Source organism: Macaca thibetana, chromosome 19 (genome assembly GCF_024542745.1).
Source record: "Macaca thibetana thibetana isolate TM-01 chromosome 19, ASM2454274v1, whole genome shotgun sequence".
In the NCBI taxonomy this organism is placed as follows: Eukaryota; Metazoa; Chordata; class Mammalia; order Primates; family Cercopithecidae; genus Macaca; species Macaca thibetana.
This window is the reverse complement of record NC_065596.1, coordinates 18469804-18495971: the sequence shown is the minus strand read 5'-3', so window position 1 is coordinate 18495971 and position 26168 is coordinate 18469804. Positions and strand designations below refer to the sequence as shown.

The window sequence follows — 26168 nt, the reverse complement described above, 5'->3', positions numbered from 1 at the left end:
TTTTCTTTTTGTTTTGTTTGGTTTGAGACAGAGTCTTGCTCTGTCACCCAGGCCAGAGTGCAGTGGCGCGATCTCGGCTCACTGCAGCCTAAACCTCCAGAGTTCAAGTGATTCTCCTGCCTCCGCCTCCCGAGTAGCTGTGATTACTGGCATCTGCCACCACAACCAGCTAGTTTTTTGTATTTTTAGTTGAGATAGGGTTTCGTCATGTTGGCCAGGCTGGTCTCAAACTCCTGACCTCAAGTGATCCACCTGTCTCAGCCTCCCAAAGTGCTGGAATTACAGACATGAGCCGCTGCTCCCAGCCCCTCTGGAGTATCTTGATAGTATGTGGGTTTTTTGTTTTTCTCTCTTTTTCTCTCTTTTTTTTAAGACGGAGTTTCGCTCTTGTTCCCCAGGCTGGAGTGCGATGGCACAGTCTCGGCTCACTGCAACCTCCGCCTCCCAAGTAGCTGTGATTACAGGCGCTTGCCACCACGCCCAGCTAATTTTTTGTATTTTTAGTAGAGGTGAGGTTTCACCATGTTTTCCAGACTTGTCTCGAACTCCTGACCTCAGGTGATCTGCCCGCCATGGCTTCCCAAAGTGCTGGGATTAGCGGCATGAGCCACCGCACCTGGCCTTTCTTTTTTCTTTTTAAGTATTAAAGATGTGCATACTCGGGCATGCGCAGTTTCTGTGGGAAAACATGTTCCTTAACTAAAAGGCAGCACACTTGCAACAAATGCTTTTTCCCTCAAACAGGGACACTTGAGATGGGAAGAAGGGCAGAGCTGAGGACAGGTCTGATCCTGTTCAACCTTACTAGGAACCTGTTTTCTGCACTTCCACAGCTCAGACAAGAACAGAACCTCTTCTGCTTGGGGGTGGGGCAGGGCTGTCTTGTCCAGAATGGCCTCATTCCTGGATTAGGAAGTATCCCTAAGTAGCAGAGTGTCTCAGATGTTTATAAAGTGACCGCTTGTGTAGTGCTCAGGGCATTGTTGCTTCTGTAAAGTGCGTATCATTTGATCTCATGCTGTAAATGATTCTGTCTTCAGGGCGCAAACCAGAAGAAGAGGGTGTGGAAGATAACGGGCTGGAGGAAAACTCTGGGGATGGACAGGTATGTGCAGCCTTGCGAGTGAGTAGCGTGGTAGATGGACCAGTGGCAGTCACATGATGGTTCGGTCTGGTTGTGTCACAGGAGGATGTTGAGACCAGTCTGGAGAACTTGCAGGACATCGACATCATGGATATCAGTGTATTGGATGAAGCAGAGATTGATAATGGAAGCGTTGCAGATTGTGTCGAAGACGATGATGCTGATAACCTCCAGGAGTCCCTGTCGGATAGTAGAGAGCTAGTCGAGGGGGAAATGAAAGAGCTTCCGGAGCAGCTTCAGGAACATGCTGTAGGTAACCGGCAGTGTCTCTAGAATGTACCCTGAATGTATCAGTTCCACAATTAAAAAGAGATGATCCATTTCATATTGGGAAGTAAGTTGTTCTGTAATGCCAGTTCAGTAGAATAAGGGTCAGTTGGTTCAGATGATTCTGAACCAATTTGTTTTGTTGAAAAGTAATGTCTTATAACATACACACGTACTTGCCATCCATTTGCGGCATACAGTATGAGACGTTTTGAGGACAACCATTCATACCCTTCCTGTTGCAGGACTTGATCTGTGGTGTAATGGCCTAGGTACCTTGAAAACACTGAAATAGAAAGAGGTTAGAAGTTGGTGTTTTCCTGTTAAGAAGCAGTTGTTGAGCTGGGTGCCTTGATGCACTCCTGTAATTCAGTGACTCAGAAAACTGAGGCAGAAGGAGCAGCCCAGGGGTTCAAGGCTGTACTAAGCTATGATTGTGCAGTTGAACTCCAGCCTGGGTGGCAGAGTCTGACAGAAGCCTATTTCTTGCTTTAAAAAAAAAAAAAAACAACAACAACAACCAATTGATACCTATCTTAAGAGTTAACCTCTAATATTAACCTTGATATTGTTTTTAAACCTAAGCTTTTTTCCTGTTAAAAACATATCAGATGGATAGTAAGATTATAGTGGGTAATATTTCCTGAATACTACCTGCCAGGCATTGGCATTATGCTCTTTCTTTCTCTCTTTCTCTCTCTCTCTCTCTCTCTCTTTTTCTCTTTTTCTCTTTTCTTTCTTTCTTTTCTTTTGACAGAGTTTTGCTCTTGTTGCCCAGGGTGGAGTACAGTGGCGCGATCTCCGCTCACTGCAACTTCCGCTCCCTGGGTTCAAGTGATTCACCTCCCGAGTGAGTAGCTGGGATTATAGGCGCTGACCACCAAGCCCGACTGATTTTCTTGTGTTTTTAGTAGAGACTGTTTTCACCATGTTGGCCAGGCTGGTCTTGAACTCTTGACCTCAGGTGATCCACCTGCCTCAGACTCCCAAAGTGCTGAGATTATAGGCGTGAGCCACCAAGCCCAGCTTGTGCCCTTTAATTCTTCTAATAGCAACATGAGGTACTGTTGTCCCCATTTTCAGTTGAGGAAATTAGGAAGGCAAGGACTAAAAAATCTCCAGATGACACACAGCTCGTAACAGAATAAGAACTAAGATCAGGCTAATTCCAGAGGCCACGTACTTAACTCACGTATGACATTGTCTTGGTGCCATTATTGATACTAATTTCATTTACCTGATGATTAATATTTGTCAGACAGAAAAGGTGATGCATATGAGAAGCCGTGGAGTGTCTCTATGGAGCCCTTTATGTGTTGACTGGTGGGGGGGCCCTGTTCTTGTCCTGGTCCTCAGGTCTTCCACAGTGAGCACTTCTCAAGCAGTCTTGGGGGACGGAAGCCTTGTTGTATGCCAGTCAGTCCACTTCTGCATTTCCTCAGAATGCTTTTACATTTCCTCTTGGAACTGATTCCGAGTATCCTTAGAGGTAGCAGATTGTCATATTTAAATGGAGGATTTGAGTCTGAGAAGTGGCTGACAGTTATTCTGATACAAATAGGGTGTGCAATTTTTGGTGAGTCCCATTCACCAGCTTCTAAAAAGGAGTAGCAGAAACACTTGCACAGCAGCAGGAGTTACTCACCCTTCCTACATGGCTGCATCTTAAGGCTGTTTTTTTCCCTCCTAAGTAGAAAATAATACATTTTGTAACAAAAGCTGGAAACATCCTAAATGCCTGGAAGCAGTATAGTTTTAAGAGTTGAGGCCAGGTGCAGTGGCTTGGCTGGGCACGGTGGCTCACGCCTGTAATCCCAGCTACTCAGGAGGCTGAGGCATGAGAATCATTTGAACCAGGGAGGCGGAGGTTGAAGTGAGCCAGGATTATGCCACTGTATTCCAGCCTGGGTGGCAGAGTGAGACTGTTTAAAAAAAAAAAAAAAAAAAAAAAAAGTTCAGATGAGATAGATTTTTGGAGATGGATCAATTTCTGTGTGTCCCTGGACAAACTCCTTAACCTCTGCTCCTCCCTTGCAAGAGGTTTTCAGAGGATTCAATGGATGGATGTTTATCATACACTTAAAGCAGAAGTCATCAAGTTGGCTGTCACTTGGGGTTTTTTTGTTTTGTTTTGTTTTTGTTTTGGATTTTGTTTTTGTTTTGCTTTTTTTCAAGACAGGGTCTCATCGTGTAAATGAAGTTTTCTGAGAACACAGCCACACCTATTGATACTGTTGTCTATGGCTGCTTTTGTGCTTTAGTGTCAGAGAGTCCTGACTCATCTGTTCTGTAGTTCCTGAAGAATTTACGATGCAGCTCCAACAAACTGTTTCCCTGGCCTAGTGCAATGCCCAGCGTCTAAAAAGCACCATATAGTTAATTATGAAATGTACCACCACAAATAGAGTTCTTACTGCTGTGTAACCATCAAAATGAACTGAGCACATCTGTGTGAACTCAAAGATCTCCAAAAGAGAAGTGACACTTGGGGAAGGTTCAGAATGATGTGCTGGCCCTCGTGCAGATGTCAGAGGGGAGATGGTCTTTGGCGCTTAAACACATGTGTAGCATATGTGATGACAGCTGCATGGCAGGAAGAAAGGAGTAGTGGAGAGTGGTTTTCAGTGAATGGGCTTTTGTACCTTTTGTGTCTTTTGATCATGTGTATGTCTTTCCTAGTGAAGTAAAAGTGATAAAAATAACATGCTGATTATACAATATCTGAAAAAATCTCCCCCTAAGTATATCTCAAACTTCATGGCTTTAGAGCAGATGGCCAAAATTGGTTTCAGTCACAAATTACCTGAACCCCCTTTCTTTGTTTGGGGAATCCTTTGCCTTACTGGGCAGAGCCTGCTTCTTAGAGTAAAAGCTATTCTTCCCCTGCAAGTAGGGCATAGGACATTGCCAGTCCCGAGCTCCTATCCCCACCCTCATGCTGAGAGATACTGTTCCACTGAGGGAGGTACCTACCCCAGGGGCAGCAGGCCCCACATCATCAGCATCCAGGTTGGGGGAGCAGCGGTGGCTGAAGGCTCCACTTCAGCAGGACTCTAGCCATTGCTCCTGTAAGAACAGCCCTCACCCTGTGCTCAGATCCACTTAGAGAGAGTATGCACTCATTTTCATCTCTTTTCTGCTTGATTTAGACTTTTTTCTTTGGTTTGCATCTTTAAAACCTACACAGATACCATTAGTATTAGATTTCATAGTCTATGTGCAGGTGAACATTTACATACAACATTTCTTTCAGTTTAGCTACAATTATACTATAATGGTGTTTTGATTTCTGCCCTGGGTTTAAAATTTTGTTGTAAATGATTTTCATAGCTGTTCACTTTTCATTGTAGAGATGTACCATTATGTTACGTTATTGCTGGTGTGATGAACTGTATTTTCTCCATTTATTTTACAGATAGAGGACAAAGAAACTATAAACAATTTAGATACTTCATCATCTGACTTCACTATATTACAGGTAAACTGTTGTATGTCTCAGTAATTTTAGAATGAAAGGTCAGACCACAATTTCTGGAAACCATTTCAGACACCATACGCCAATTCCGGCTAATCATCACCACAAAGGTTGTTTCCTTTGTCAGGATTGTTAGCGGGTATTTGCTTTCTGCTTTCCTCCAAATATAATGTACACATTGCCAGGGACTTAACTCTAGGCTTCGACGAGTGGCCTCCAAGCGCTGTGGCTTACCAGCAGTGATAAAAGACATGTTTTGTGGCATTCTTGTTAATTTCATTGCTGGAGGTGAAAGGCAGCCTGTCTCATCTACTCTGGGTGGCATCCCCTGCAGAAAGACAATCTGATGAGACAGCAAGAGGGAATGGCTGCCTGGGAAAGATGAATAGGGCCCAGATGGGGATTGAGGGTTGACACAGCCCTGCTGGGGAAGGTGGGGTCTCAGGGGTTCTGGTCTTGTCTTTGGGAAGTTTTTTTTTTTCTGAAATTGCCCAGATTTCTTTTAATGACTGTATCATCCTACCTGTTTCAATAGCATCTATGTAAATATTAAATCTTAGATGAGAACAGATGAGTTGAGAATTTCTAGGTATGATTTTTATATTTGTGGGTCTTGAGTTTCTTTTTTTCCCCAGCCTACATAGATATAAGTTGTTAGAACACACTTAGGTAGCTGTCTAATTCTTAGGAGAACTTTTTGTGGAGAAATGAAGATTGAGCTAGGTTTTGCCTGGCCTTTTTTTTCCCCCGCCTCTTCTTTTTAAATGTCATCTATGCTATTGTAATTAGAAATCACCTTTTGGAAAAGATCTCCATTTGCTTCTGCCAAGCAAGGGCAAGGGAGATATTGGAAAGCCAGAGCTCCAGCCTTGAGGAGGGCGCAAATCTCAAGAAAACGTGGTGAAACCCAGTTTACTTTTAGAGCTGCTGTCTCTCCACCTGCGAATTGACACAGCCATTCCCGACTCAGAAAGGAGAGGAGGAGCCAGATCTTGTCACTTTTTCCCGTGGGTCTTTCTTGGTCACAGTCTCCTATGTTAAAATGGGAAACCTACAGCTCTCCTAAACAAATAGGAATGTATTTGCTTCTCTTTAGAGAAAATGAGAAAGAATTATTCTGCCAACATTGATCATTTGCTTCAGTCGTATGGTCTGAATTCCCAGCATGGGGTAGGGTACGTGGGGAAAATACTGATTAAAAATACGTGAAACCATGAGGAAAGTGTACAGTTTCATAGAGCATCCTGGAATGGCAGGGCAGTTCCCAGGGGAAGTTCTAATTCAGTCACACCTATTTATTGGGTATATGTGAAGCCCCTGTGATGTGTCAGGTGTGGCATTAACTACCAGCATTACGCAGATGAATGAGAAGGATGCTCCCCATGCTCGTAGGGCCTGGCCTGATGGTTAACAGTGCAGACTCACACTCATATGGCCTTTGCTCAGAGTCTGTCTCTGCTTCCCACCTGCTGTGTGTCCTTGGGCAAGTTAGTCTGTCTGGTCACAGTCTATTACTCTGTAAAAAGAAGGGTGCTACCATTAGGACCGACCTCCTGTGACCAATGACGAGTCTGTGTGTATGTAAGGTGCTTATATTTGTGCCTGGAACCTAATCAGTGCTCATCAGTGTTAACTGGAATTCCAGAGGAGTGTACCTTGTGTGCACAGGAAACATAAAGGCTGGGGGATCACATCATGTGGGAAAAACTCCTTTGCTTAGTGGGCATAGCTGGAGTTGGGTTAGAGGGAAATAGGGAAAGCCTTCCTGAAAGGAGATGCCACTGAGCTGGATACTGAGGGATGTGGATGACTTGGCTGGATGGGGCAGGGGAGGACTGGACCTGTCAGGGAGGGAGGTGGCATAGGGATTCATTGGCTGAAGGCTGAAGGCCACAGAGGGACATGTGCTTACTGTGGACACAAGATGCAGAGAGATGGAATGGGGGTAGTACAGCCAGATGCCACAGTAGGCAAGGATAGCACCAGCCTGAGTGGGCAGGGCTTCCTGGGAAGAGTCTGAATGACTTCTGGAGCTGGCCTGGTGGGGACATTGATTGGAAGAGGAGATGAAGGAGGAAGGGTATTTACAGAGGTGTTCACGCTGGCACCACCATGCCAAGTAAGAGCAGGAGTCATACCACCTAGGCCCATATTCTCTCAGTCTTTTGAATATCAGAAAGTTATCATAGCTTCATTGAGTGAAAAAGTGACTGTTAATGTGCCATGCATTCCTCTAGATGCTAACAGTAGAAAAATGAAAACACGACTCCTTGAATTTGAGAGTTCAATCTAGAGTGTCAGGCACACTTGTGATGAGTGCCTCACCACAAAGTGAGACCAGTGCCAGGCCCCTGGAGAATGAACGGAGGGTGGGCTGAGTGAAGTGGAGCCATTCCTAGAACAAGCAGGTTCTCCACCTCTTGCATTTGTGAGTTTCCCTCCGTGTATTTTTAAATTCCCTCTTTAGTTATTCTGGGTTTTCATTTGAATAAACTGTAGGTGTCATTCATCTGGCACAGTCTTATTTATGTTTTTTCTTGCAGGAAATTGAAGAGCCATCCCTGGAGCCAGGTACTGTTAAATGAAAAACTTACCAGCGGGGGTTTGGAACCATTCTAGTTTTCCACCTTCTCTAATTTGAATTCTTTGATTTTTTAAAAGTTGTCTTCCTATAGTATACATTGTTCTAAAGGTTTACAATCCAAAACCTACCAGGATCATAGAGATTGGAAACCCAGCCATATCACCAGATCTGTGAAAGTGGCTCACTTCTCATTTTACAAAATGTATTGGTGAGATGAAAGTATCTCATGTTTTTTTGAATGTCAACAGCATTGAAGCATACATAGAAAGAGTTCCGGATGCCTCTCTTGAGAGCTAATACCTCTGCACCCACAAAACAGATCTTGTGATATTGGGCAGTAGCTTAATTTTGTGGTTTTTAATTGAGGCAGCTCAGGCAGTGGTAGGGAGATACATTTTAAAACATAAATTTGAGACATAACTGGATTCCAGAAGAGGAAAGAGTGTCTTCATGAGAATTCCAAACACTGTTCACTTTCTGGACTGCAAATATCTCAGAGCACGGATGGAAGAGATTCTGGTTTTCATGTTGGACTGTTCTGTTAAAAGAAATTCAAAGAAATTTGGAAATTGAGCTGTTCAGTGAATGGTGATACATTCAGTTAAGCAACTTGGACTTTGGAAGCTAAATTTGGAAGAGTCATATCTAAACGACGACAGAATGAAGACTGTCAAGAATCAGCCAGAAGGTTTTGGGGGTTAAATCTCTGGGATGCTTTTCTCTTCCGTGTAGCGTAGAGGCTTACCTAGAGGCGGTCGCAGCGCAGGTAGTGTAACCAGTATAACTTTGTGTACCCGCGGGTTTTCCAATCTCTGTGTAGCTAGCAGTTCTCTTCGTGTTAGTGTGGCAGCCGTGCCAGTTCCACATTTGTGATTGCTTTATTTCCCTGGTAATTAAACCTTGTGCCATTCTATTCCTGTTAAATCCGTAGAAAATGAGAAAATACTCGACATTTTGGGGGAAACTTGTAAATCTGAGCCAGTAAAAGAAGAAAGTTCCGAGCTGGAGCAGCCATTTGCACAGGACACAAGTAGCGTGGGGCCAGACAGAAAGCTTGCGGAGGAAGAGGACCTATTTGACAGCGCCCATCCGGAAGAGGGTGATTTAGATTTGGCCAGCGAGTCAACAGCACACGCTCAGTCGAGCAAGGCAGACAGCCTGTTAGCGGTAGTGAAAAGGGAGCCCGCGGAGCAGCCAGGCGATGGCGAGAGGACGGACTGTGAGCCTGTAGGGCTAGAGCCGGCAGTTGAGCAGAGTAGTGCGGCCTCCGAGCTCGCGGAGGCCTCTAGCGAGGAGCTCGCGGAAGCACCCACGGAAGCCGCAAGCCCAGAAGCCAGAGATAGCAAAGAAGACGGGAGGAAGTTTGATTTTGAAGCTTGTAATGAAGTCCCTCCGGCTCCTAAAGAGTCCTCAACCAGTGAGGGCGCTGATCAGAAAATGAGGTTTGTTTTTTCTCAGTTTTAGACCAGACGCTATCTCCTTTTCATTGGTCATTTAATGACACACATAAGCTGTTTTTTTCTGCAATTGGCCAGCCAGACTGACGAAATTGTAGTTTTGCTTCTAAAGAATGTTTTGTTTCTCTTTGTGTATTTTACACTGATTACATAATCTTTTTTCTTTTCTCAACCTGTCGTGGTTGTGTTCTTTAATTCTTCCTAATTACCTTTAGCCCAGCAGAATTAATTAACTCCTGTGGGTCTGAAATCTTATGGTTAGGTCAGATTTGCAATACAAGTTTGTCGGGGTATCATTTTTTCAGAGCTAAATTTCGGGTAGGTATGCAACCTCAGCACGAATTTTATGGTTTTGAGTTTGTTTCCTCCATGCTGCTTCCTTGCGGAGTGACATTATCCTTTGTCTCTAGTTCTCCCGAAGATGACTCGGATACAAAAAGGCTTTCCAAAGAGGAAAAGGGTAGGTCACCTCAGCGACACCAGTCCCTTGGAGCATGTATGGCCTGGGCAGTGGCGGGTATTTGATTGTGGTTCCTGAGACTTTTATGCAGTCTTTCTCCTCCTCTGCTGTTACCTCTATAGGTCCTGGGTTGTAGGAAGCATACCAGGTCCTAAGAGTTAGGCTGATTTGGTGCAGATCCTTGTGATGGGAGCACATTCATCCTGTAACCTTTTGTTAAATTCATTAACTGAGAAATAATTTTACCCTGCCAAATTTTTTCTTAATCAGTGTTCTACGGGAGTGAAAACATGGGATAGATACAAAGCTATAGGTGGAAAGAGAAACAGTGCATTGTTGACACCAAGTTTGGCTGTTTTGCTACATGGCCACTGCACACTGCACTTTCTGTAATTAAGCGATTGCTCACTTTGTTGTTGGTGGTGGTGTTGAGACAGTCTGGTTCTGTTGCCCAGGCTGGAGTGCAGTGGTGTGATCTGGGCTCACTGCAACCTCTGACTCCTGGGTTCAAGAGATTCTCCCACCTCAGCCTCCCAAGTAGCTGGGATTATTGGCGCTTGCCACCACACCCAGATAATTTTTTGTATTTTTAGTAGACACGGGGTTTCACCATGTTGGCCAGGCTGGTCTCGAACTCTTGACCTCGTGATTCCGCCACCTTGGCCTCTCGAAGTTCTGGGATTACAGGCGTGAGCCACCACGCCCGGCCCGCAATTGCTAACTTTCTTAGGAAACTTCAGGTGGTCCTGACAGCCCCACTCAGTATTGTGATGGGCCCTGTGGCAGTGCTGCTGGGCCTGGTGTTGCACTAGAGGGTCTTGGTGAGGACAGTGGTCAGGCCCACGGCCCCATGTGACTTTTAGTGCTGCCACTGCCTCAGGAAAAGTGGAAACCATGTCTGGTTTGGAAAGGTTGTCTCTAAGACTCAAGATCTTGTGGGTATTTGGGTTTTTACTATAACTTTCTTTTGAAATAGGTCGCAGCAGTTGTGGTAGGAATTTCTGGGTTAGTGGACTCTCTTCTACAACCAGAGCTACAGATTTGAAGAATCTTTTCAGCAAATATGGGAAGGTAAGTGCCAGAGCTTTTCTGGAGAAGATACTTTGAAACCAGTGTTGGGTGGCCTTTACATGCAGGTCCTCTCCCCTCAGTGAGTTCTTTGAGAGATACCAGGAGCTTATACTTGCTGAGGGTTAGGGAGGGTCTCCCCTCCATGGATAGAGGTGAAAGTGATGTGGAAGCTTCCAAAGCCCAGATCACTGCTGTATTTCCCCCCTTCTCTCCAAGCTTGTCCCCTTCCCTGTAATGACTTGTGGATCCATTTCTGTGTCTTCAGGACGTCGCACTCACGTGGGCTGCCAGGGTTGGCCGGCAGGGGTGCTGGTCAGCATGTCTGGGAGGCAGCAGTGTTCTTAGAACAGAGTTCATGATGCTGGAACTCAGAACAGGGACCCTGGAGTCCGATGATGGGGGTCCTGAGCATGGGTGTGTTGTGTCCATTGACTGAACCTCACCTCAGCAGCTGGGGGCTCTCAAAGTTGCTGCCTCAGTTCACCACTGGGGGCAATTCTAGCTGCCTCTTGTCTATAGCACCTGCCTTTCCTGAGCCCATGAAGGTGGGGCTGATGGCACCAGCCCCCTACCCACAGTGCCCAGCGCAGCCGCCTGGCCCTCCTCCCTGTGCTTTCTCACTCCCCTCCTCCCTGATGCTTCCCAGACCCGCCTCCCAAACAGCCTCATGCATCCAGGGCTCCTTGTCTCTCTCAGTCAGTTTCAGGGACAGCCAAAGGAAGGAGTCCAATCCTTTGTGTTACACAGTGAGGGTTCAACACATTGCAATACAGAAAAGCAAGTGTTTTCCCTGATACTGGCTTCGAAGAACTTAAAAGAGGATAAAACAGACTGGGCGCGTTGGCTCACACCTGTAATTCCAGCACTTTGGGAGGCCGGGGTGGGTGGATCACAAGGTCAGGAGTTCGAGACCAGCCTGGCCAGTATGCTGAAACCCATCTCTACTAAAAATACAAAAATTAGCTGGGCGTGGTGGCGCATGCCTGTAATCCCAGCTACTCAGGATGCTGAGGCAGGATAATAGCTTGAACCCTGGAGGTGGAGGTTGCAGTGACCCAAGATTGCACCACTGCACTCTAGCCTGGGACAGAGCAAGACTCCATCTCAAAAAAAAAACAACACTAAATATGTCATTATTACAGACATAACTAAGGGCTTCCTGGGCCTCGTGATACAAGGTGTGTGGCTGGCAACACCTGCGGCAAGTCTCCTATGCTAGATCCCCTTTCCTGACTCCATGGCGGCCCCAGCGGGTGGGTATGCTCAGTGGGGAGGTGTCGCCCTGGAGACTACAGTGTGTTGAGCGCAGCAGGCCTGATGTGGGTTAAGTCAAGGACCAGGCCCCTCTGAGAATGTCCTCTGGGACTAGGATTCCATGTGGCATGATGAGCGTGATTACCAGCCATGGCCACTGGCTCCTGCGGGGCTTTTCATGAGCCATGATGTCTTCTGCCGTCAAAGGGCGACCGTAACTGCTGCCTGCTGTGGTTGAGAGAACCAAGTACACTGGAAAGGATGCGTCTACAGGATCTGAAACACGTCACTGAGTTTTGTTACAGTCAGTGGTAGGGCGGATCTGAGTTCCAGAGCATGGCTCACACACAGACCTTTCCTTGCATCAGTCTGTGCCGAAGTGTTTTTTTTTTTTCTTTTGCCCACATTACATCGCTTCATAATTTACCACCTATGTCGCGTGACTGTATATTTGGAACATTTCTTCACAAGTTTTAGACCATGTTAAAGGAACACTGGCAGAACCCTGTTTCATTTCCCTTTCGTCTGTTCCCCTACACTGCCCTCCTGGTCCCCTTGAGGAACTAGACGAGCGATTAGAACTGGCCAGAGGTCCTTGGAGGAACAACAGCGAAACAGAAGCATTAGTAGCATTGTCGTCCCCAGTCTAACACTTCTTGGACCCCCAATGAGCAGACTTCCCTGTGGGCTGTTCATATCCCCATGCCCTGCTCAGTGGGCCTCGTGTCTGAGTCGTATTTGCCTGCTTTCCTTTGAGGTGGTGGGCGCCAAGGTTGTGACAAATGCCCGGAGTCCTGGAGCTCGCTGTTACGGTTTTGTCACGATGTCTACAGCAGAAGAGGCCACAAAATGCATTAACCACCTGCACAAGACGGAGCTCCACGGAAAGATGATCTCCGTGGAGAAAGTGAGTGGCCGTTTTCTTCCCAGGATATAGCCCACATTAGGAAACGAGGTAATACTTGCACTTGGTTGTCATTTTCAGGCCAAAAATGAACCTGTGGGAAAGAAAACCTCTGACAAAAGAGACAGTGACGGGAAAAAGGAGAAGTCGAGCAACAGTGACAGGTACCTCTCCTCCCTGGCTACATTAAAGGGGCAGGGTGTTTTACACAGAATCTCGCTCTGTCGCCCAGGCTGGTGTGCAGTGGGAAGATCTCCGCTTACTGAACCTCCGCCTCCCTGGCTCAACGGATTCTCATGCCTCAGCCTCCTGATTTGATGGGATTATAGCCACGCCCATCTAATTTTTGCAGTTTTAGTAGAGACGGGGTTTTGCCATGTTGGCCAGGCTGGTCTGGAACTCCTGGTCTCATGTGATCCTCCCGCCTCATCCCCACAAAGTGCTGGGAATACAGACATGAGCCACCACGCCCAGCTAACACGTCTGTTTTTTATAGATCTGCAAACCTTAAGAGGGACGATAAATGTGACAGAAAAGATGATGCTAAGAAGGGTGAAGACGGAAGTGGAGAAAAGAGTAAGGACCAAGATGATCAGAAACCTGGCCCCTCAGAGCGATCTCGAGCCACAAAGTCAGGTGGGCAGCTGATGAGCCCAGGATTCTGTCTTGTTTCTGTGCCTGGTGGGGTATGTTATTCTGCTGTCATTAGCTGGCAACCCAAACTGGATTCATGTTGCGGAGGGTTTTTCTCATCTGCGTGTTCATGGTCTTCCACTTACACTTTCCCTGTCTTTTCCGTAGGAAGTCGAGGGACCGAGCGGACTGTAGTAATGGATAAATCCAAAGGGGTGCCTGTGATTAGTGTAAAAACATCTGGGTCCAAAGAGAGAGTGAGTATTAATTTTCTAACTAAGCTATTTTGTTCTTTTCAGTTTGTATTTGTGTGCGTCTTAGGGAATTACTAAGCTTCATCTGAAAAAAGCTTTTATCTGCTGTTTCAAAAATGTAGAGATCTCAAACTATTTTTTTTGAGACAGAGTCTTGCTCTGTTGCCCAGACTAGAGTGCAGTGGTGCGATCTTGGCTCACTCCAACCTCCACCTCCCGGGCTCAAGTGATTCTCCTGCCTCAGCCTCCCGAGTAGCTGGGATTACAAGTGCACGCCATTTTTTTTTTTTTTTAGTAGAAACAAAGTTTCGACATGTTGGCCAGGCTGGCCTCGAACTCCTCACCTCAGGTGATCCATCCGCCTTGGCCTCCCAAAGTGCTGGGATTACAGGCATGAGCCACTGCGCCCGGCCTCAAATTATTTTAAGAAATGCAGAAAGTTTTCGTTTATCCTTACTTTATCCTTACTTTTGCTCTAATAACTGTTATTTATTTTCTAAAACTAACTTTAAAATTCACATATGGGAGCAGTTGGCTTTTCCCTGTGTGGCATTCCATGTTCCCTGTCTACCCCGAAAGTGTCATCACCTCCCCATGATGCATTCCTACACCCAGCAGTGTGGGGCATGCCATGATGACCTGGCCTGTCTCCAGCCTCCTTGACCCCTTCTTGTACTCTTGTCTTCTTGCTGGGCTGCAGTGTGAGTTGGGCATGGTGGCTCATGCCTGTAATCCCAGCAATTTGGTAGGCTGAGCTGGGAGGATCACTTAAGCCCAGGAGTTGGAGACCAGTTTGGGCAACCTAGTGAGACCCCATCTTCACAAGAAATTTAAAAATTAGGCAGGCTTGATGGTATGCATCTGTGGTCCCAGCTACTCAGAAGGCTGAGGTGGGAGAATGCCACTTAAACCTGGGAGGTCAAGGCCGCGTTCATTCCACTGCATCCTAACTTGGGAGAGAGTGAGACCTCATCTCAAAAAAAAAACACCTATTATTTGCATGGTCTGTGCACACCAAGCCACCCTTACTGGTTAACTGTCAACTGGGGACACTCTGAGAGCCAACTTCCCAGTTGCCAGCCAAGGACAAGTGTTGCCAGCAGCCCCTCCTTAAGGAAGGGGAGGGACCTTGGACCTGCCGGGTCAACCCTCAGCTGCATGGAGGAGGAACCATTTCAGTTTGGTGAATGGAGTGGATTACTTGGGAGCTTTCAGTCTCTGTGTGCCAGTATTGTAATATGTCGTAGCCTTTTATCCTTGTTCTATAAAACACCTTTGGAAAATGGAGAAAGGAAAGTGTGGGTTCTGGGGATAAAATGAGTAGGTCTCTTAAAAATGTAGTCGGCACAAATAAGGTACTTGTCAAGTGTATCAGAAGTGCTTCATTTGGGAACTCATTATGTGTTTAATTATGAAGGAAAAAGCAAAATTAAGGAATTTATTTTTGAAGCAAAAGACATAAAAAAGTGGTTTTTTGATCTTTTTTTTGTTTTGTTTTGTTTGAGACGGAGTCTCGCTCTGTTGCCCAGGCTGGAGTGCAGTGGTGCGATCTCAGCTCACTGCAAGCTCCGCCTCCTGGGTTTACGCCATTCTCCTGCCACAGCCTCCCGAGTAGCTGGGACTACAGGCACCCGCCACCTCGCCCGGCTAGTTTTTTTTTTTTTTTGTATTTTTTAGTAGAGACAGGGTTTCACTGTGTTAGCAGTATGGTCTCTATCTTCTGACCTCGTGATCCGCCCGTCTCGGCCTCCCAAAGTGCTGGGATTACAGGCTTGAGCCACCACACCCGGCCGGTTTTTTGATCTTATATGAAGTTTTTGGGGGCAATACTCATTTCCATTTTTTCTATATTAAATGTACTGTTAGATCACATTTTAGCATTGAATGTTGATGAAATTCTGTGTCTTTCAATTATGATAAGCAAAATGTAGGGCTTCTTTGGATTAAACAGCTCATTATCTGCTTTTCACTGAAAGTTATTAATCACGTAGGACTTCCATATCTGATGGTTAGGCATGGATATATATACCTGATTCTTCCTGTTCCCCTGTCACTCCTACTTGAACTTTTTCTTTTTTTTTTTTGAGACGGAGTCTCGCTCTGTCGCCCAGGCTGGAGTGCAGTGGCCGGATCTCAGCTCACGCTCACTGCAAGGTCCGCCTCCCGGGTTCACGCCATTCTCCTGCCTCAGCCTCCCAAGTAGCTGGGACTACAGGTGCCCGCCACCTCACCTGGCTAGTTTTTTTTGTATTTTTTAGTAGAGACGGTTTTACCATGTTAGCCAGGATGGTCTCGATTTCCTGACCTCGTGATCCGCCCTTCTCGGCCTCCCAAAGTGCTGGGATTACAGGCTTGAGCCACCACGCCCGGCTTGAACTTTTTTCATTTTTTTATTATTTATTTTTTATGTATTATTTATGTATTTTTTTTTTTCTATTTTTTTTTTTTTTTGAGACGGAGTCTCGCTCTGTCGCCCAGGCTGGAGTGCAGTGGCGCGATCTCGGCTCACTGCAAGCTCCGCCTCCCGGGTTCACGCCATTCTCCTGCCTCAGCCTCCCGAGTAGCTGGGACTACAGGTGCCCACAACCGCGCCCGGCTAATTTTTTGTATTTTTAGTAGAGACGGGGTTTCACCGTGGTCTTGATCTCCTGACCTTGTGATCCGCCCGCCTCGGCCTCCCAAAGTGCTGGGATTACAGGCGTGAGCCACCGCGCCCGGCCATATTTTTTTTTTTTCAAGACGGTCTCGCTCTGTGGCCCAGGCTGGAGTACGGTGGCACGATCTCGGCTCACTGCAACCTCCACCCCCCCGGGTTTTTTTTGTTGTTGTTGTTGTTTTTTCCAGGTTCATGATTTATTGTACAAATTGAATTATCACATGATGAGTTGGCATTAGCTTCTCCAGGCATGGGAACCTAATAGATGAGGGTAAGAACCATAGACAGTTTAAAATCCATTTATGTTGCTTTCACAGCTGGAGTTTTTTTGGACCTTAACTTAAAATATAAGACAAAGCAAAGCTTCCATATGTGGCCAGTACACAATTCATTCTCTGTGAGAATGTAAGAGTTGAAATATATTTTAATACCAGTGAACTGGTATTGCGCATCACTTTCTGGACCTGCCATGATTTCAGTCTGCCAAAGCCACAAATTCCACAGCTGGTGTCCTTCAACGATCCTCCCGGGGGTTTTTAAGTGATTCTCCTGTCTCATCCTCCTGAGTAGCTGGGACTACAGACACCTGCCACCATGCCTGGCTAATTTTTGTATTTTTAGTAGAGACGGGATTTCACCACGTTGACCAGGTTGGTCTCAAACCCCTGACTTCATGTGAGCCACTGCACCAGCAATTTTTTTTTTTTAGTCGAAGTCTTGCTCTGTCACCCAGACTGGAGTGTAGTGGCGCATCCTTGGTTCACCGCAACCTCCGCCTCCCAGGTTCAAGGGATCCTTCCACCTCAGCCTCCAAAGTAGCTGAGATTACAAGCATGCGCCACCATGCCCAGCTAATTTTTATTTTTTATTTTATTTTTATGTATTTATTTATTTATTTTTTGAAACAGAGTCTTGCTCAGTTGCCCAGGCTGGAGTGCAGTGGCGTGATCTTGGCTTACTCCTAGCTCTGCCTGCCGGGTTCACACCATTCTCCTGCCTCAGCCTTCCGAGTAGCTAGGACTACAGGCGCCCACCACTACGCCCGGCTAATTTTTTGGTATTTTTATTTATTAGAGATGGGGTTTCACCATGTTAGCCAGGATGGTCTCAATCTCTGGACCTCGTGATCCGCCCATCTTAGCCTCCCAAAGTGCTGGGATTATAGGCATGAGCCACCGTGCCCAGCAATTTTTATATTTTTAGTAGAGTCAAGATTTCACCATGTTAGCCAGGCTGGTCTCAAATTTCCCAATCTCAAATGATCCACCTGCCTTGAACTTTGAAAGTGCTGGAATTACAGGCATGAGCCACTGTGCCCGGCCTCTGCTTTAACCTTTTTAATGTTCTTTGGTGAACTAGGCTTCCAAAAGCCAGGATCGCAAATCAGCCAGCAGAGAGAAGCGGTCCGTCGTGTCCTTTGATAAGGTCAAGGAGCCTCGGAAGTCGAGAGACTCAGAGTCCCATAGGTGAGTCGGGATCCAGAAATGGTTTGGTGTTTTTCCTAGAATGTGGTCATGACTGTGTCCTGAAGGACATTTGCAGAGTTCCCTGGGGTGGGATAGAGCTGTCAACCTTTTTGCTCCTTCAGCTTTCAGTTCATAGACTTGCTATGTTTTTGTTTTTGTTTTTTTTTCTTGAGACGGAGTCTCGCTCTGTAGCCCAGGCTGGAGTGCAGTGGCCGGATCTCAGCTCACTGCAAGCTCCGCCTCCCGGGTTCACGCCATTCTCCGGCCTCAGCCTCCCGAGTAGCTGGGACTACAGGCGCTGCCACCTCACCCGGCTATTTTTTGTATTTCTTAGTAGAGATGGGGTTTCACCGTGTTAGCCAGGATGGTCTCAATCTCCTGACCTCGTTATCCGCCCATCTCGGCCTCCCAAAGTGCTGGGATTACAGGCTTGAGCCACCGCGCCCGGCCGACTTGCTATGTTTTAACTTTCATCCTACAGCTCTTTTCTTTTCTTTTTTTTTTTTTTTTTAAGACAGAGTCTCGCTCTGCCGCCCAGGCTGGAGTGCAGTGGCCGGATCTCAGCTCACTGCAAGCTCCGCCTCCCGGGTTTACGCCATTCTCCTGCCTCAGCCTCCCGAGTAGCTGGGACTATAGGCACCCGCCATGTCGCCCGGCTAGTTTTTTGTATTTTTTAGTAGAGACGGGGTTTCACCATGTTAGCCAGGATGGTCTCGATCTCCTGACCTCGTGATCCGCCCGTCTCGGCCTCCCAAAGTGCTGGGATTACAGGCTTGAGCCACCGTGCCCGGCCCTTTTTTTTTTTTTTTTTTTTTTTTTTTGGAGACAGAGTCTTGCTGTGTTGCCCAGGCTGGAGTACAGTGGCGTGACCTCAGCTCACTGCAGCCTCCACCTCCAAGCAATTCTCCTGCCTCAGCCTCCCGAGTAGCTGGGACTACAGGCATGCGCCAGCACACCTGGCTAATTTTTGTATTTTTAGTAGAGACAGGGTTTCACCATGTTGGCCAGGCTGGTCTGAAACTCCTGACCTCAGGTGATCCACCCGCCTTGACCTCCCAGAGTGCCAGGATTATAGATGTGAGCCACTGTGCCCAGCCTACCTATGGCTCTTTTCAAATAAGTCTCTTCCCAAAGATTGTAGAAGGTAGTAAAGGCAGGGAGATGGAATGCCTTCCAGCATCAATAGTGCACGTCAACAAAAAATACCAAATTTGCTCCAGAAGATGTGAAAGCGGGAAGACAGTGAGGTAGATCCAGCAAGGGCACTGAGAGGGCTTCCCTTTTTTTGAGATGGAGTCTCTGTGTCACCCAGGGTGGAGTGCAGTGGCATGATCTCAGCTCACCGCAGCCTCCACCTTCCCTGTTCAAGCAGTTCTCCTGCCTCAGCCTCCCAAGTAGCTGGGACTACAGGCACAAGCCACCACCCTCGGCTAATTTTTGTATTTTTAGTAGAGGTGGGGTTTGGCCATGTTGGCCAGGCTGGTTTCGAACTCCTGACCTCAAGTGATCTGCCTGCCTCGGCCTCCCAAAGTGCTGGGATTATAGGCGTGAGCCACTGCTCCAGGCCTGACAGGGCCTTGTTCTTAAATAAGAAAGAACTAAACACAAATGTTATTGGCGAATTACAGCTAATTTATCTTTTCTATGAAGAAATACTTCGTTAACTTTAGTTTTTTGTTTGTTTGTTTGTTTGTTTTTTGTTTTTTTTTTTTTTTTGAGACGGAGTCTCGCTCTGTCGCCCAGGCTGGAGTGCAGTGGCGCAATCTCGGCTCACTGCAAGCTCCGCCTCCCGTGTTCACGCCATTCTCCTGCCTCAGCCTCCCGAGTAGCTGGGACTACAGGCGCCCGCCCCTGCGCCCGGCTAATTTTTTCTATTTTTAGTAGAGACGGGGTTTCACCATGGTCTCGATCTCCTGACCTTGTGATCCGCCCACCTCGGCCTCCCAAAGTGCTGGGATTACAGGCGTGAGCCACCACGCCCAGCCAACTTTAGTTTTAAAAGTAAGTAAAAGTAAGGACCCCTGGGCGCAGTGTCTCACACCGGTAATCCCAGCCCTTTGGGAGGCCGAGACTGGCAGATTACCTGAGGTCAGGAGTTCAAGACCAGCCTGACCAACATAGTGAAACGCCATCTCTACTAAAAATACAAAATTCGCTGGGCGTGGTAGTGCATGTCTGTAATCTCATATACTTAGGCTGAGACAGGAGAATCGCATGAACCCAGGAGGTGGAGGTTGCAGTGAGCCAAGATCCCGCCATTGCACTCCAGCCTGGGCAACAAGAGCAAAACTCCATCTCAAATAAAAAATAAGGACCATTAGTTTAAAAGGAGGGGGAGAGGGCACTGCTCTGCCTATAAAGTAATCACCCTTTTATTCCTTAAAAAAGAAAAATTCCTTTAAAAAGAAAAAAAAAAATCTCACATAGTCCTGTGAATGCAGACATTGGCAGATGGCATTTCTGCTGGGGGAGTAATGAACACGGACAGCCTGGGGGGCACCCGCAGGAGCCTGCAATGCTAAACGCTAGAGTGTTCCAGACCCTTGACCCCTCTCCGTGTCTGCCCTAGAGGAACCTATAAACAAGGAAGTGTTGGGCTTGGGTGTCCCGTCAGGTTGTGAGCATTTGGACACAACTGAAAAGTTCCGGTAAACCGCAGCCCTTTCATACTAGGGGCTCCTCCAGAAAGTGCTGAGATCCACAGAGGCAGGCGTGGGAGGATCCAAGACATGTTGGGTGAACTGAGGAACTTGCAGTCATTTGGGTCCAGAACACAATGAGGCAAGATTATACATTTCTGCTGGGACAGAAACACAGTTATCCCAGAGATAATTGACCTCAGGATCCCTACGGATACCAAAATTTGCAGAGGATCAAGTTTCTGATATAAAACGGTGTGATATTTCTGCATATAACCCATGTACATCCTCCTGTACACTTTAAATCACTTCTAGATAACTTCTGATACAATGAAAATGCTCTGTCAGTAGTTGGTATGCTGCACCGAGGTGCTTTTTTTTTTTTTTTTAGTAGCTCCCTGCACACACCCTTTTGTTTTGTTTTGTTTTGTTTTGTTTTGAGACAGGGTCTCACTCTTTCACCCAGGCTGCAGTTAAGTGGTACAATCATAGTTCACTGCAGCCTCTGCCTCCTGGTTTCAAGTGATTGATCCTCCCACCTCTGCCTCCAAGTAGCTACCACGCCTGGCTAATACTATTTTTTGTGGAGACGGGGTCTCACTATATTGCCCAGGCTGTATATCTAATAACTGTGTAGGTAAAGGATCAAAAGAAGAAAATCTGAGCCTGGGCACAGTGGCTCACACCTGTAATCCCAGCACTTTGGGAGGTGGAGGCGGGCGGATTGTTTTGAGCTCAGGAGTTCAAGAACAGCCTGGGCAACCGTCTCTACCAAAAAAAAAAAAAGAGAGAGACTTTCTGGCTCCTGTCTTTTGTGTTTTATATACAAAGACTGGAGGAACACACTAAAATGTCATCTGTATCCCTGCCAAAAGGTACAACTGGTAATGTCCTCACACCTGTGGGGCCTGCCAGCCCCACTTCACAAGGACTCATTTAATCCTGTGGTCTAGGGAGTGAAGGTTCCAGTTCACACTCACTCACTATGAAGCATATACTCTGATACTCTGTTGCTTTTTTTTTTTTTTTTTTTTTTGGAGAAGGAGTCTTGCTCTGTTGCCAGACTGGAGTGCAGTGGCTCACTGCAACCTCTGCCTCATGGGCTCAAGTGATCTTCCTGCCTCAGCCTCTCTAGTAGCTGGGACTACAGGTGCATGCCACCACGCTCAGCTAATTTTTGTATTTTTAGTGGAGACGGAGTTTCACCATGTTGGCCAAGGTGGTCTCAATCTCTTGATCTCATGATCCACCCGCCTCAGCTTCCCAAAGTGCTGGCATTAAGGCGTGAGCCACCACACCTGGCCTGTTGCTTATTTTTGACTGACTGTTTCCTGAAATCACTTGTCAAGCTCCAGGAAATGTTGGATAAATGAGGCCCAGTTCACGTTATACCTGATCACACACACACACAGCCTGGGCCTCATTCCTGGGATTTTCCTGGACTCCTCCCGTGGGCCGGAGAAGCCTTCTCCCCGCTGGAGTGTATGGTTCTGCAGACCACGTAGTGGAGGCACAGCCCTGGAGTCTGCACAACCCAGCATCCTAAAGTCAGCCCTGGGACCTGGCTGGGGGTGTCTAGGTCCCCTTCTGCAGCTCTACTGTTGTGCAGCAGGGTACGTGAGCGCAGTGAACGCGAACAACGCATGCAGGCACAGTGGGAGCGCGAGGAGCGTGAGCGGCTGGAGATTGCCCGAGAGAGGCTGGCCTTCCAGCGCCAGCGGCTGGAGCGTGAGCGCATGGAGCGAGAGCGGCTGGAGCGCGAGCGCATGCACGTGGAGCACGAGCGCAGGCGCGAGCAGGAGCGCATCCACCGTGAGCGCGAGGAGCTGCGGCGCCAGCAGGAACTGCGCTACGAGCAGGAGCGGCGGCCTGCAGTGCGGCGGCCCTACGACCTGGACCGGTAAGCAGATCTGCACTGCCCTTAACACGTGGCGTTCAGAATCGTGTTAGGGACCTCACAGTTGAGTTAACTTGATTTTTTTTTTTTTTTTTTTTTTTTTTTTGAGATGGGAGTCTCTCTTTGTCGCCCAGGCTGGAGTGCAGTGGCTCAATCTCGACTCACTCCAAGTTCCGCCACCTGTGTTCACGCCAGTCTCCTGCCTCAGCCTCCCAAGTAGCTGGGACTAAAGGCGCCCGCCACCATGCCTGGCTAATTTTTTTGTATTTTCAGTGGAGACGGGGATTCACTGTGTGAGCCAGGATGGTCTCGATCTCCTGACCTCGTGATCCACCCGCCTCAGCCTACCAAAGTGCTGAGATTACAGACATGAGCCACCGCACCCGTCCAGCTTGAGATCTTTCATTCAAAGGAAGCATAGGCCGGGCACACTCGCTAAGCCTGTAATCCTAACATTTTGGGAGGCCAAGGTGGGCGGATTGCCTGAGCTCAGGAGTTCGAGACCAGCCTGGCCAACATGGCAGAACCCCGTCTCTACTAAAACACAAAAAATTGGTTGTGGTGACAGGCGCCTGTAATCCCAGCTATTTGGGAGATTGAGTCAGGAAAGTCGCTTGTACCCAGAAGGCATAGGTTGCAGTAAGCCAAGATCGCGCCACTGCACTCCAGCCTGGGCAACAGGGTGAGACTCCGTCTCGAAAAAAGAAATTAGAGACAGGAGACTGGATAAAGTAGTGCTGGTTAACTAATCGGGTTCAAGGGTGGCACAAACCTTCTGAGGAGGGAAGCTAGGGCAGGCGGAGCGTCATGTCACAAGTGCCCAGAGGAGGGGCTGCCAATTGCATCTCCTTTAAGACTCTTCCCTGGCTTTTTTATTTATTTAATTTTTTTTTTTTTTTTTTTTTTTAATTTTTTTTTTTTGAGATAGAGTCTCGCTCTGTCGCCCAGGCTGGAGTGCAGTGGCCGGATCTCAGCTCACTGCAAGCTCCGCCTCCCGGGTTTACGCCATTCTCCTGCCTCAGCCTCCCGAGTAGCTGGGACTACAGGCACCCGACACCGCGCCCGGCTAGTTTTTTGTATTTTTTAGTAGAGACGGGGTTTCACCGTGTTAGCCAGGATGGTCTCAATCTCCTGACCTCATGATCCGCCCGTCTCGGCCTCCCAAAGTGCTGGGATTACAGGCTTGAGCCACCGTGCCCGGCCCGCCTTTTTTTTTTTAGACAGAGTCTTGCTGTGTCGCCCAGGCTGGAGTGCAATGGCACGATCTCAGCTCACTGCAACCTCCATCTCCTGGGTTCAAGCGATTCTCCTGCCTCAGCCTCCCTAGTAGTTGGGATTACAGGCACCTACCACCACACCCAGCTAATTTTTGTTTTTTTAGTAGAGATGGGGTTTCACCATGTTGGTCAGGCTGGTCTCGAACTCCTGACCTCAGGTGATCCACCTACCTCAGACTCCCAAAGTGCTGGGATTACAGGCATAAGCCACCGTGCCTGGCCTTGTCCTGGCTTTTTTAATCAATTGTAATTTGTTTTTGCTTATTCTGGAAATAAAGAATTTTTTTAAAAAAACTTTTGAGACAGAGTTTTGCTCGTTTCCCAGGCTGGAGTGCAATGGCACGATCTTGGCTCTCTGCAACCTCCGCCTCCTGGGTTCAAGCAATTCTCCTGCTTCAGCCTCCCAAGTAGCTGGGATTACAGGCATGTGCCACCACACCTGGCTAATTTTGTTGTATTTTTAGTAGAGACAGGGTTTCACCATATTGGCCAGGCTGTCCAACTCCTGAGCTCAGGTGATCCACCCGCCTTGGCCTCCCAAAGTGCTGGAATTACAGGCATGAGCCACCATGCCCGGCAGTAAGATTAATTTTAATTTCCCAAACATACTGAGGAGGAGATAGGAACACAAAATGCTGAGCACAGCTGCTGTCAGGAGTCAGGTGCATAATTCCAGCAGTGGTTGTGTCAGGCTTTACACATGCACTGCAACCTGGCAAAAATCGCTGTTTGTTGTTTCTTTCTATTGCATGGGTTGAAGAGGAGCCTAGATCATATACAGTGCAACTTCTGTAAAGGGCCTTGTAAACTCTTCTCGGATCTATTATGCCTTGGTACGAAAGCCTTCTGATGAGAGTTCGTTATAGTCATCTGTGTGTTGCAGCAGTACATGGCCGGGGCTGCTGGCAGGACAGGAGGTGGGGCACAAGAGATGGCAAGTGCACTTGACAGAGCCCCTCAGGGTGGAGGCTCACGTGGCTTCCTGAGCGGAGGTGGCTATGTAGGGCTCCAGAAGCCATCTGCAGGCAGCCCATAGAACTGACTGCTTAACTAAATGGCAGTTAACTAATGGCTCCCCCTTTAGAAAACCAAGGCCGCTTTGATCAGGGTAGGTGGGTGTATGGGACAAAACAAAACAGCTGTGCAGTCACTGGGGTCAAATCAGATCTTGCCTTCTATAGCAGAGAACAGTCTTGGTGAAAGTCATCCTGGTTCTGTGAAGTGATAGGGGCCAGCTCCCACAAAAGTGATAGATACGTATGGGGTAGAGGATCCCTCTATCTCTGTCTCTTGTCCCCTCACAGGCGAGATGATGCCTATTGGCCAGAAGCCAAGCGGGCCGCCCTGGATGAGCGCTACCATTCTGACTTTAACCGCCAGGACCGCTTCCACGACTTTGACCACAGGGACCGCGGTCGCTACCCCGACCACTCGGTGGACAGGTCAGTTGGGCCCCTGCTGGGCGTGCAGGTTTTCTTTTTCCTGGCTCATTCTCTGACTGAGAACAAGGACTCCTGGGCTCTCTGAGCCCACTCCATTCATCAGGTGTATGCTGAGTCAGGCCCGCAGGTCTCCTGCCTCCAGTTGGGGAAGTGATGCTTTTCACTGGGGGCCTGATGGTCCTTTCTTTGTGAAGAAGCCTATTCCTCCCCTTACGGTTTGATTTAAATTACCTTTTCAGGAGAGAAGGTTCAAGGTCAATGATGGGAGAACGAGAAGGACAGGTAAGTCCAAAGCTACAGTGGTAGCCACAGAATTTCCCGTAGAATGGATTCTTTTCCCTTCAGCGTGCCTTCTTCCTGCCTTTTCCTTGAGTGAGAGACAAAATGAGGAAAGAGAAAAATATAGCACTAGAAAAGTCTAGGTGTGTGGGATGAAAATTTGGGATTATTTGGGGTTAGTCTTGGCTGTCAGTCCGAACAGTTACTCTGAAGCTGTTATTAGCCTTGACCCCGGGGTTCTGTGTCCCACACTGACCACACACGTGCAGAAGTGCCAGGGAACCTTGTGGTGTGACCTGGCTCTGCTGGGAAGTGTCTAGTGAGCCGCACAGCTGACTCAGACAGGTGCATCTGGGAAGGCTGTGGTTACTGTGTCTGTCCTCGAGTGCCTGCCCTCTTTGGAAACTAAGGACATCCTTCATCACCCCAGGGCCCTGCTTAGCCTTGGAAAACAACTAGGTCTCTGATCTGTGCACGTTCTCCTTGGGGGGCTAGCACGTTAGAACAATAAGCTTCATTTTCTCTTTCCATCTTACGTTGAGACTGAGACTTTCCAGGAGAGCCTTGGACCTCTAGTGACTTTCCCTATAAACTGGGGGGCGGCACCTTGCTGTGTGGAAGATGCCTCCTCTCTGAGGAATCCATTCATGAGCCCTTTCTCCTCTTGCCAGCATTTTCGGACTCCAGCATAAGCTTCCCATTTCTGTCCCCCTTGGTTCCTTAATGTGGCTGAGCATAGCCAAGTACTCAGCTCTGTCTTGGGATCCTTAGGAATTCCATCAGCCTCATGGGGTTCCTTTTTCCCTGCTCCTGGAAGCAAATTATATGCAGCAAAACCTAGAACTAGTCCTGTGGATTTTCTCTGGTGGAGGAGCATACACCAGTGGTTCCATGTCCAGGCTCCAGAATCAGACAGAACTGGGGTCACACCTTGGTGTCACCCCTTCCTGCCTAGCCTGTCTCCCCAGCAGTGAAATGAGGGTAATATTCCTCCTACAGAGGTTGGGGT

At 47.7% G+C, this 26168-nt stretch overlaps 3 protein-coding genes and 1 pseudogene across 9 annotated transcripts in view; 2 read left to right on the top strand and 2 right to left on the bottom strand.

The window, feature by feature from the left end:
- The window catches only part of SAFB2 (scaffold attachment factor B2), a 170836-nt gene that overhangs the window by 54843 nt on the left and 89825 nt on the right, over positions 1 to 26168 (bottom strand). The gene's annotated exons all lie outside the window — the stretch shown is intronic.
- RPL36 (ribosomal protein L36) overlaps positions 1 to 26168 on the top strand; it is a 459247-nt gene that overhangs the window by 405720 nt on the left and 27359 nt on the right. The window lies entirely within an intron of this gene.
- The window catches only part of SAFB (scaffold attachment factor B), a 46874-nt gene that overhangs the window by 17611 nt on the left and 3095 nt on the right, over positions 1 to 26168 (top strand). For 2 of the 5 annotated variants that reach the window (XM_050770112.1, XM_050770110.1), the window contains exons 3-17: positions 1041 to 1105; positions 1187 to 1393; positions 4827 to 4889; positions 7430 to 7457; positions 8402 to 8912; positions 9338 to 9387; positions 10364 to 10458; positions 12470 to 12619; positions 12698 to 12780; positions 13113 to 13252; positions 13418 to 13506; positions 17519 to 17625; positions 21877 to 22164; positions 24743 to 24880; positions 25120 to 25162. In XM_050770112.1, the coding sequence (XP_050626069.1) occupies positions 1041 to 1105; positions 1187 to 1393; positions 4827 to 4889; positions 7430 to 7457; positions 8402 to 8912; positions 9338 to 9387; positions 10364 to 10458; positions 12470 to 12619; positions 12698 to 12780; positions 13113 to 13252; positions 13418 to 13506; positions 17519 to 17625; positions 21877 to 22164; positions 24743 to 24880; positions 25120 to 25162 (2057 nt within the window). Of the gene's footprint in view, positions 1 to 1040; positions 1106 to 1186; positions 1394 to 4826; positions 4890 to 7429; positions 7458 to 8401; positions 8913 to 9337; positions 9388 to 10363; positions 10459 to 12469; positions 12620 to 12697; positions 12781 to 13112; positions 13253 to 13417; positions 13507 to 17518; positions 17626 to 21873; positions 22165 to 24742; positions 24881 to 25119; positions 25163 to 26168 lie in introns of all 5 variants that reach the window. The other 3 variants (XM_050770111.1, XM_050770109.1, XM_050770113.1) reach the window with 2 other exon arrangements.
- On the bottom strand, positions 16338 to 16672 carry LOC126942882 (ATP synthase membrane subunit K, mitochondrial-like; annotated as a pseudogene).